Source organism: Nothobranchius furzeri, chromosome 15 (assembly GCF_043380555.1).
Source record: "Nothobranchius furzeri strain GRZ-AD chromosome 15, NfurGRZ-RIMD1, whole genome shotgun sequence".
NCBI lineage: Eukaryota > Metazoa > Chordata > Actinopteri > Cyprinodontiformes > Nothobranchiidae > Nothobranchius > Nothobranchius furzeri.
Window position 1 is genome coordinate 34,623,310 of NC_091755.1, and position 12,095 is coordinate 34,635,404.

Consider the following 12,095-nt stretch of genomic DNA (forward strand, 5'->3'; position numbering starts at 1 on the left):
TAAAATGGAGAGAAAACAAATCCGCACACACAAAAAATATTTTTTCTTCTTATATTAATGAAAGGAGAAAACAATCAATGTAAAACAAAACACACAAAATAATAGCTAAAAAGAAACAAAGTAGAACATATAATGCGTGTTTTCCCTTTCATTCTCTCCACTTCATAAATACATCTATCTCATAGCATCATATAAGCTAAGCATTTCATTTTTGATATCTTTATTAAAGGTATATATTGTTTTGGTATTCTTGATTTCGGTACTTAATTTATTCCACATTTTGACTCCATATATTGATACACAACGTTCCTTTATATTTATCCTATGTTTTGGTATTGTGTATGTTTTATTGCCTTTCACATCATAACTACTCTTTCTTTCCATAAATCTTATAATCAAATTAGTTGGAAGGTGCTTTTTGTCGACTTTATACATACATTTCAAAATACTATAATCTACTAGGTCGTAAAATTTGAATGTTTTTAATTTGATAAATAATTGGTTGGTTCCTGTTCGGAGCTGCTTCGTATCTCCAACAGAGCGGGTTACAGCCAGAACAGGCCCGTCCATCCACATACACTCAGACCACTTTAGGAACAGTTTCATTTAATAACTAAACATATATGTTTCTGGGCATTGTGAAAACTGGGGAAGCCATAAAAATTCTATTCATGCATGAAAATAGTCAAACTCCTCTACATAGAGCTTCTTTTTGCGTCCCAGAAAATGAACGGACTGCCCTCTTCTCTAAGCATTATGCCACACATCAAAATCAGCCATTCACACGCTCTTGCCATGTATGTATTTCTCTTTTTGAATGTACAAATACTTGGTAAGGAAGTGTGAACCCTTGCCAGAGTGCAGCTGATTTACCACAATGCACCAATGTACTTCCCACTCCATTTTTACCCAGTTGCTTGCTGTGCTCCACCATGCCCCAATTCATCTTTTTCTGTGTGCAGATGTTGTGTGTTTGCACACGGGGTATCCTGGCTGTGTAAAGCAGGATTTCTCATCTACTAGTAAAGGTTTATGCTGAGGGTCTAGACATAAGAGGAGCTGTATAGATCCGTGTGCAGGCATGGAAGGAATGATCTACTCAAGTTTAAAGCAATTATACCTAATTTTGTATCGATTGTAAGTTTGATATAAACTGGGCAAAAACGATGCTGTTTCTCAACACTCCAAATCTCTTACATTAACTCCTATAAATTGTCCATATTGATAATGTATGAAAAGGATCAAAGTGTAACTTCCATGTTTAGATGCACTTCTCTGGCGAATGAGGGAATCGTCTGGCCCTTTAGCAGCTAAATGTACCGCTAACTCATAAACTGGGTCTCTTTAGCATGTACAGCTCAATAAGGTTTTATAGCTTTTCCACTACAAACATCAACCAGACACGGCCCACAACCATGTAACTAATGTAATTAAGGAGGCCAAGTGAGTGAAAACCAGGCGGATGCTGTTCAATATGCACCATAAATCCAAGAGTATGTGCATAAGTACACATTAGTGATGCTATTATGTTCAAATGTTTAAATCCACATAATCTAAGCGTAATCTTGATTAATGGTTTTTTTTGTACTTCCTGTAAATCAACAGTCAGAAAAATCATTAATACAGGACAAAATATTTAAGGATGAGCCAACATGAAAATGTGGGCCAAAACTGATATACGATAATAATAATAATAATAATATTCAATGCTGTTATGGCCGATAACCGATATTTAACAACATTATTATTGTATGTATGCCTATAGATATTTATGAATGTGTCTGTGCAATGATTACCTTCACTGTCACATGACTAAGACGGTGGCACAGGAGTTAAGTGCTCGCCCGTAATCAGAAGGTTGCAGGTTCGAGACCCACTCAGTCTGTCGCTGTCATTGTGTCCTTGGGCAAGACACTTAACCCATGTTGCCTGCTGGTGGTGGTCGGAGGGACCGGTGGCGCCAGTGCTCGGCAGCCTCGCCTCTGTCAGTGCGCCCCAGGGCAGCTGTGGCTACATCGTAGCTCATCCCCACCAGTGTGTGAATGTGTGTGTGAATGGGTGAATGACTGATTGTGTTGTTAAGCCCCTTGGAGGGTTCCAGGACTCTAGAAGGCGCTATATTAAATACAGGCCATTTACCATTTACCATTTAAGAACTACAGCATGGCCATCTCCTTCCACTCCCAATACAGATGCACCAGTGGACACAAGATGGAAATAAATATCGTCTGTAGAAATGAGACAATTTTACTAATATATATATATATATATATATATATATATATATATATATATATATATATTAGGGATGTAAGAAAATATCGATATGGCAATATATCGTGATATTGTTTCCTGCAATATTATATCGATATTCAAAAGCCGTGTATCGAATTTTGGGAAGAATTCACATGCAAACATTTGTGTATTTTCATTTCCTTTGGTGCATTTCAAAAGCCGACTTCTAGTTGGCAGCAGTGTGCAGTGGGTTTTGTTTCCACTATTGAAATGTAAATCTCTTTATTATGGTTCAGATACATCACGATAAACATGTTAAGTATCAGTTTGGGCAGTTTATTAAAATTTCCTACAATAGATTCAGTCTAAAGAAATCGCTACTATTGTCTGGCTGAATGTATCGCAATATATCGTGGTATATCGTATCGTCTCCCCCGTATCGTGATGCATATTGCCAGAATTTCACCAATACACATCCCTAATATATATATATATATATATATATATATATATATATATATATATATATATTATTACATATCTGTATCGGTCCAATTAGTAAAATTGTCTAGAAAGAAGAAAACAGCTGCATGGTTGCCCTAGTCGTCCCCCCCCCCCACCCCCCCCCCCCCCCGATTCTGCTCCAGGAAAAACAAAGCAAACGCTCTAATCACAATGCATTTTACTCGTCGTAATTATTGGTTACAAAGGTTTATCAGATTTATACAATTTTATGAGCACACAATCATCACTTTGGCCCAAATCAACTTTTACCTTGGAGCTAGCATCTATGTTTCTGGTTGGGTTGATGTTTATGTGGCCATCAGAGTCTAAAAAGCTAGGAAGTAGGCCAACGTGATGATTTGTCTGTGAACCTGAGACGAAATAAATATTTAAATATTATAGCTGTAGGGCATTTGCATATGCTCAAATCCAAAACTTAAATCAGATTTCCTTTTACCGCTGCTTCCTGCTGCTGCAGAAATGAAGCGTTGACTTTAGCTTCACTCTTTGACTTTAAGAACTTTTAATGAACAGCCGCCCTTGGGGAAACGCAATCACACTTTCATAGGATCAAATTATGCATTAAATATCACTTCATGCCCAGCCTGTTGTATTATTATTATTATTATTATTATTATTATTATTATTATCTGCTTTCTGAGATCCATAATGTGCCCCCACCCTGATTCATACAGCACATGTGTGAAGTTTCTGATGTTATGTGATACACCTCATTGAATTGTTTCAAATGCATGAAAAATGCTGGACCATTTGATAAGTTTAGGTGCGTTCTTTACGCGAAATTAATCTTCAGTGAGCTCAGTCAGAGCTTTACCCTTTAACTTTTGAGGGAAACCAGTTGTGGAGAAGGATTTTGGAAAACAACTAAAAATGGCTAATTCAAGCTCTTTTTCTTGTGAGATTAATTATTTTCCTTTAATCCCATCAGGTGGCGAAGGACGTGTCCATCCGTCTCCACAGCCAGCTGGACAGCGTGGAGAAGAAGAGGAGCCGTCTGGAGAAAGAGAACGAGGAGCTTAGGGTCCGACTGCAGGAGCTGGAGGTCGCCAAACAAGTCCTGCAGCAAGAAATCGACAAGGTAGGATCGAAACGAGGAGCCAGGTCAGCCGCAGGGCTTTATGGACTAGATAATTGCTGCTCTTGAGTTATTCGCACAATTCAGTGAAAGGGATAACAATAAAGGTGCACGTTCTATATGATAGTGAATCCAGAGGAAGTTCAGAACAAAGAGTCAGGGGTCAGAGAGAGCTGTGTTAGGCCGCTGCTCACTGGGATCAGAGAAAATAATATTTACTGTGCCCGCTCTGCCTCAGAGCCTCAGGAGATCCCGCCTCTGTTCTCATCTCGTCTTGACTTCATTTCTGCCTCTCAGCCGCCACTCCGGGGAATTTGCTGAACCAAGTGTAGCCGGGAGAACGCTGCAGTGAAAAGGAAAGATGGAAATTGATGTCAAGGCAAGCTGAAGTAAAAGTAAACAAAACTCGACCGGTGTTGCACACTGTCTGAAAGAGGAAAAAAGAGCACGGTACACTGACGTCACTGAGATGAAAACAAGGCTCCACCTTTACATCCTGTCCTCTTTTTCCCCTCGCTCGCTTCTTCTTGTCGTCTCCTCCCTCCCATGTCCGATGGTCTGATTACTGTGGCCCCTGACGAAGCCCCTGATGTAGGTCAGAGCTGGATGAATGATTAAATTGATGGCAGGACACTCAGGCTGACTCCTTTGTTCTGGCTGGGTTGTATACAGTTAGCAGTGGAGCGCTAACATCCAAACTTCTCCTGTTTAAATCGTCCCGATTACTTCAGGCTGCTGCCTGCTTAAACTCACCGAAGCAGAGCTTAGACACCTCACCATGTGGAAGGAAACGTGCGTACTATCTGTCAGTCTGTTTACAAACCAGACACCCACTGCACTGAGGTGTTAGCGGGCTGTTAGCTCATCGTCTGACTAACATGTTTGGTTTCATGAGCTTTTCTGTGCAGATCGGAGCAAACTAAGGTTTAAAGAAACATAAACGCTGGTGCACAACGAAGGTCTGGCATATGAAAGCTGCAACACTGGTTTGTGAATTATTGATTGAGTCTGCTCTGATATCGATATTCTTGTAGGAGCTGAGCTAGACACAACACTAGCTAGACCTTTGCAGCTGTAAGAGTCCCATTTTATCTGCAACAAAAACGGCTGTTTGCTTTATTTGGTTACAAAGACAGAGATGGTGGTGGCTAAAAGGTTCTCCAGAAGAGCATTTGCCTGAGAAAATTAGTGGCTTGTTTTGAGTCAGATTTAGGCCAGATGCTGGGTTTGGAGCGTTGGTTTATGATGCAGGTTAGATCTGAAGGAGGAGCGCCAGATGTAGGAAGACACGTCTGGGATAGCTTCATCAGTTTCAAACTCGTTGAAGACGGTTCTATATCAGAAATCCCTTCAAAATAAAAGTCAAGATGTAGATTATTTGGAAAAAGTATCTCTTTATGAAAACAGGTTATTTAGTATGAATTTGCATTAAATTTAAAGCTTTAAATTCAGATTTTTTTGTTTCTCTCCCTTTCCTGTCACCTCTCATTCTTTCTCTCTCCTCCTCCTCCGGCCGCTCCCACAGAGGCCTACAGGAATGCTGATGCAGGGATTGTATTCCCTCTTTTTAAAACCTCTCGACTGTCCGTCTACACCTCTCGCCTCGCCTCATCTTCTGTCTCCTTCAAACCACAGCCGATCCCTCTCCCATAGCCTCCTGTGACCTATTCCCATTTCCAGAACCATCGATCCAGTCCAGCTGTTTGACCTCTGGAGCTGACGGGGTTGGGGCAGAAGTAAAAAAGCCTTTCAGCTTCTTGTTGATTGTTAGCATCATTACTTTTCAGCTTTATGTTGTGATTACGTAATTCTCTGCATTGTAAACAGACACAATCTTCCACACAGAAGGCCGCTGTGGTTTTCTGCTTTACTGAGTAAAGGGCAAAGTGGAAAATAATGAGTTTCTTGTGGTTTTAAACAACTTTGTTTCATTATCTTGTTCTCAGCTGGACTTTTTATTTATAATGACCTAAAACATGTTTTTTTTAGCAGAGCTACATAAATAGACGGGAATAAATGGGAAGGAAGTTACAAAATAAATTCAGAACATCAAGAAAAAGTCACGGGAGCCTATTTAAATAAATAAATACCACAAAGCTAAACCTACCATGATCCTTATTTATTTATTTATTTATTTATTTACTTATTTATTTTACTTTTTAACTACAAAATAAAATTAATTCACACAAAGAATTATAAGTATTGTAGGTCTTAACTTTAGTTTTTGATTCCCATTATAATATTAAAGTCAAATTAAAATCACTATATTATATTAAACATAAACTTTATTGTAATACCCTAGTACATTTTTTGTTTGTTTTTCATTTTTTCTGGAAAACTATTTAAATATTTTTCTCAAAATTTTGACTTTTGGGGATTTTTTAGATTATGAATTATTTTCCTTAAATATTAATTTTAAAAACCTAAATCACAGCAGAAAATACAGACAGTGAAGTAAAAACTAAGAGTACTTATTGAATAATCTACATTTTACTTCTAAGAACTTTTTAATCTTAAAGACCAAGTTCAAGGATAACCGGTTTTTACTTGTTAGTTTTAAATGTGATTGGCCACTCTGAGTTTACCAGGCACTCTAAATGTGAAAATAGTTTTCTATCCTAATTTCCTGCGTTAAATGATAAAAAAGTAAACAGGTGTAGGAATAGCATATTTATGTTTTTTTGGGTGCTTTTAAAGCTCAATATACTACACTACACTCTGACCAATAAGATGTGAATTTCTATATAAATATGGAAATCCAGTCTGATTGGTCTTTGAATGTTTAACCAGAAGATTTAGAATTCTTTGTTTATTCAGGGATTGTCAGACACGTCGTATCAATTCAGACAGAGTCAAGTTCATAAAAAGTAAGAAATTTATTTTCTAAACAATTAAAAACATGACAACTAGAAAACACTTTATGTGATGAATGAATCTAAGTGGATGGAATGTGAGATGTGATGATGTGTGAATGTGATGTTATCAGAACCTTTGTATCTGGAGAAACTGAGCTCTGAGTGGGAGTGAATTGGGTCTGCTATAAACTATAATTGATAGTTTATAAAACCACATCAGACGCAATCTGTCGAGTCTACATACCAGCTCGGAGACCCCCGTGGTAGATCCGGAATGTGTTGAGGTCCGGGGACCCCAAAGGTACTGAAGTCCGTAGAAGAAACCGCAGTGCTAACTAGACCGGTCTCGAGATGTCTCCAGGTCACGACAGGTAGTTATTTGCGTCTATGGAGGACTCTTAAGGAGTCGAAGTTGGTTCAGCTTTGTACTGAAGGAACCGTTTGCTGTTTCAGCTCAGCTGTAGCACGCAACAGGTTTTGATGCGATGGGGGCAGAGTTTCCCTCCGATGGCCAGTCAGAGTTAGGCTCAACTGAAATCATTCAGAAAGTGATGCTGTTTAAATAATGGCCATATATTTGTTTACTGATGAATCAGAATTTGCCCTGTAACAGGGTTTTGCCAACAAACTCAGATACACACCTCCCTCAGATATGAAGATGCTGATTTTGTGGATAAGAAAATAACTATGTGCAGTGATGTTAATTATAACTTGCGTCATTGAGATATGGTGAGTGTGTCTTGTCCAGTCAATGTGCTGATTAAATATATGGCTCATATTTCATTTCATCCTTGTTAATCTTTCAATGTAATAATAATATTCATTTCAACTTCAGTCATTTAAGCACAGATTAATCACAACATTTCATTTAACCATCTTGTCCATTTCATTACATGATTAGTTTCTCATATTGTTCATCCGTCTTGTTCTGTGAATAAAAACCAGTCTTAGGTAAGAGTGAGCTTGCGAGGGACCTTGGCCAAGCAACAGTATCTTTCTTGCAGATTGAAAGCACCAGTTAAGACGTATGCCTCCAAATGGCCGAATACTGAAGAGGTCAGACTGTAGGTGGAAAAACTGACCATTCCTGGAGGCTATACAGGGAAACACTCAAGATTATAAAAGTGACTCAGATCTATGTCGCAGCATTCATCTTGGCTTGTGACGGTTATGGCTGTTGTTGGTTTAGCATCCAGGAGAGAGCAAAGCACATCTCAGTAGAAGCTAACTATTAGCATTAGCATCTCCACCACACAGCAGAACTCCTTCAGGCTTGTGTTATTTGTGGAGATAAAACATGAACGTTGAAGAGGAAACTGAGTCAGTGGTAGAGTTGCGCTGCTGTTAGCTATTCAGAGGTGAGATGTCTGAATATCAGGGAGACCTGCCGTCTTCTGCTCCCCTCTGCTCTGGCTGACATCTAGTTCCTGAAACAGGAGCGCCGGAGCTTTTTCCCCACAGATACTGGAGACCACTGCAAATGTGCTGGGAAAAGACACACGTGAACTCGGTCTTTAATCTCATGAGAAACAATTCGTTTATTCTGTTTTTATTTTCCTGTAAAACTTTCTAAAGTCATTTTTCCAATTCTGTTTCCAGCTAAGCTTGAATTTTACATGATGTTTGTGTTCTCGCTTGGCGATTTGTTTGTGGAGTGCCGTCGATGCCAGGTGATTAAACTTACTTTAGCTGTTGCCATGCTGGAGGATATAATGAAGAGATGCAAGAGCAGAAAGAGGAATAGCAAAGCAGCAAGAAATGAAGACAAAGAAGAGTGAGAAACTGACAGAAAGAGGGGAAAAGGAGGGGAGCCCTGCTCCATGTGGGTTCTTAGGAGGAGAGCTGGCAGAGGTGGAGATAAGAGCCTTTTAATCAGAAAATAAGAGTCCTCTGACTGCAGGGTGAAGAGAAAAATTGACATTTCTATTCTATTTCCACATCTCCTCTGTCATGCTCCCTTTTCCTCCTGCAGTTGTTCAGCGTTTGTCTTTTGTGTGTCTCCGAGGTAGACATGGATGCCCTTCGTCTCTACCTCGCTGCATGTCTCTGAGTTTTGTTTTCCCCTTGAAGGTCATTCAAGAGGTTCCTCCCCGCTTTGTGGGTTTGAGAGAGAGAGAGAGAGAGAGAGAGAGAGAGAGAGAGAGAGAGAGAGAGAGAGAGAGAGAGAGAGAGAGAGAGAGAGAGAGAGAGAGAGAGAGAGAGAGAGAGAGAGAGAGAGAGAGAGAGAGAGAGAGAGAGAGAGAGAGAGAGAGAGAGAGAGAGAGAGAGAGAGAGAGAGAGAGAGAGAGAGAGAGAGAGAGAGAGAGAGAGAGAGAGAGAGAGAGAGAGAGAGAGAGAGAGAGAGAGAGAGAGAGAGAGAGAGAGAGAGAGAGAGAGAGAGAGAGAGAGAGAGAGAGAGAGAGAGCTAGCTGAGGGTAAAAATGTTCTCATACATTAGAATAGAATAAACTTTATTAATCCCACAGTGGGGAAATTCACAACTCTTATAATGTGCATAACATGTTTCTTAGGTCTACAGCAGCTCTGTATAAATTTGCTCAATTCATAGTTGAATTTAATGCTTGTTATTGAATAATGTGCATCAGCTGATAGTGATTTTAGCTAAAGGAGCTGATCATACCGAGTGAATTATCTTTAATTCCCAGCTAAATGCCAAAGGAAGCTGTTCTCTGTGGTTCTTGACTTTCAGGAAATGCTGCTTATTGTTACCAGGAGCTGAAGGATGTGGGACAAGGGTGGCTGTGGTCTTTGTAGCGTGCATTTATGAGTGTGTGTTACCATTGTAGCAGCAGAGAAAAAAAGTGTGGTAATTTAAAGGTGAAAAACTTAGCCTGAGTGTACATCATTTGTTCTTTGTTAATAATTCAGATTTACTTTTTACTAGACGCTTCTCTGGAACGGCATACATTTTCATTTTGGACTTCCTTTTACTATAGTTTTTAATACTTAATCAGTATGCTTATGGATGTGTGTGTGTGTGTGCGCGTGCGTACGTGTGTGTGTGTGGGTATGTATATAGGTGTGTGCGTAAATGAACATGTGTGTGGGTATACATGTTCTTATGTGTTTTTAGGTATTTTTATTCTCATTTATTATGGATGTTGTATGTTTTAGAGAGCGAACATCTACCGAAGACAAATTCCTTGTAAATGTAATTTTACTTGGCCAATAAATCTGAAATCTGAAATCTGAATCTGAATCTGAAGAAGTGCAAAGTTTGTTCCTCTGCAGAATTTTTTTTCTTCTGAAGGCCTGATATGTCATGTTTTTATTTGTTTATCACTTTGTCACACATTTGCATAATAAATCTTCAGGACATTTGAAACCAGAGTGGTGATGATAAGTCACTTGTTGCAGGAATACCAACTGTAATACTCCCTTATTCTCTAGAGAAACACACATGCGTTGATTCTAATACCTTTAATGTTCCTGCATCATGTAGGCTGCAAGTCTGTGCTGTTAAAGAAAATGAGTATGAGTCTGAGACTCATGTCATCATATACTTAGTTAAGTATGGAACATTTTCCAAGTGAGGCATTGCAAGATGCTCTGGGTCTGTTGTAAGCCCATAAGAATATGTAATAACAGCTGAAACACAATAATACTAAAGGTTACGTTGGCTTTATGTGTCCCTGTCAATGTTTAATACCCTGCAACAAAACATGTCATCAAACCCAGTCTCACACCAGCAAAGATGCAGTTGGAGCTGTGTGTTGTCTACAGAGACACGGTTCTTGGTAAATGGGTCAGATATCAAAGTGATCTGAATTTAAACCTTGGATTTATCTGGGTCAGATTGACTAATGAGTACAGTAGGACCCAGAAAAACCAGAGAGGCAAATCAGCTAAATCAAAATATTAGTTCGGTGTTATGTAGGGGTGTGTATTGACAAGAATATGGCAATACATATCATAATATTGGGGATATGATACAATATACGTCACAATATTAGGGATACGATGCAATAGATGTCACAGTATTGGGGAGATGATACATTATATATCACAATATTGGAGAGATGATGCATTATATATCACAATATTGGAGAGATGATACATTACATACAATATTGGAGAGACGATACATTATATATCACAATATTGGAGAGACGATACATTATATATCACAATATTGGAGAGACGATACATTATATATCACAATATTGGAGAGATGACACATTATATATCACAATATTGGAGAGAGGATACATTATGTATCACAATATTGGAGAGATGATACATTATATATCACAATATTGGAGAGACGATACATTGTATATCACAATATTGGAGAGACGATACATTATATATCACAATATTGGAGAGACGATACATTATATATCACAATATTGGAGAGATGATACATTATATATCACAATATTGGAGAGATGATACATTATATATCACAATATTGGAGAGATGATACATTGTATATCACAATATTGGAGAGATGATACATTATATATCACAATATTGGAGAGATGATACATTATATATCACAATATTGGAGAGACGATACATTATATATCACAATATTGGAGAGATGATACATTATATATCACAATATTGGAGAGACGATACATTATATATCACAATATTGGAGAGATGATACATTATATATCACAATATTGGAGAGATGATACATTGTATATCACAATATTGGAGAGACGATACATTATATATCACAATATTGGAGAGATGATACATTATATATCACAATATTGGAGAGACGATACATTATATATCACAATATTGGAGAGATGATACATTATATATCACAATATTGGAGAGACGATACATTATATATCACAATATTGGAGAGACGATACATTTTATATCACAATATTGGGGAGATGATACATTTTATATCACAATATTGGAGAGACGATACATTATATATCACAATATTGGAGAGATGATACACTATATATCACAATATTGGAGAGACGATACATTATATATCACAATATTGGAGAGACGATACATTTTATATCACAATATTGGGGAGATGATACATTTTATATCACAATATTGGAGAGACGATGCACTATATATCACATTATTGGGGAGACAATATGACATATTGTGATACTGAAAGCCAAATGATGTTTTTAAGACTGAATTTTAATGGAAAACACAGACCAGACATTTTCAAGAAATAACATTCAGTGTTATTGCGAGATCTCGTTCCATAAAAGTGAAGGCTGTAAAAAGAAATAAAATGTTTGCATGTAAATTCTCAATAAAAAATTATATATTGCTTTTAAATATTTATTCAATATCATAATAGAAAATGCTGCGATATTTCAATGTATATATTTATGTACATAGTTTATGGAAGGCAATCACATGTTTCTGTTTTTGAGCTTGAAACAAAGAAAGACAAATGTTATGTGTTCCATCTT

General features: G+C 37.9%; 1 protein-coding gene across 3 annotated transcripts in view; it reads left to right on the forward strand.

Moving 5' to 3' along the window:
• Positions 1-12,095, forward strand: part of mtcl2 (microtubule crosslinking factor 2) — an 84,826-nt gene that overhangs the window by 17,396 nt on the left and 55,335 nt on the right. For all 3 annotated transcript variants that reach the window (XM_015967480.3, XM_015967482.3, XM_015967481.3), the window contains exon 4: positions 3,689-3,838. In XM_015967480.3, coding sequence (XP_015822966.3) covers positions 3,689-3,838 — 150 coding nt within the window. The remainder of the gene's footprint in view (positions 1-3,688; positions 3,839-12,095) is intronic.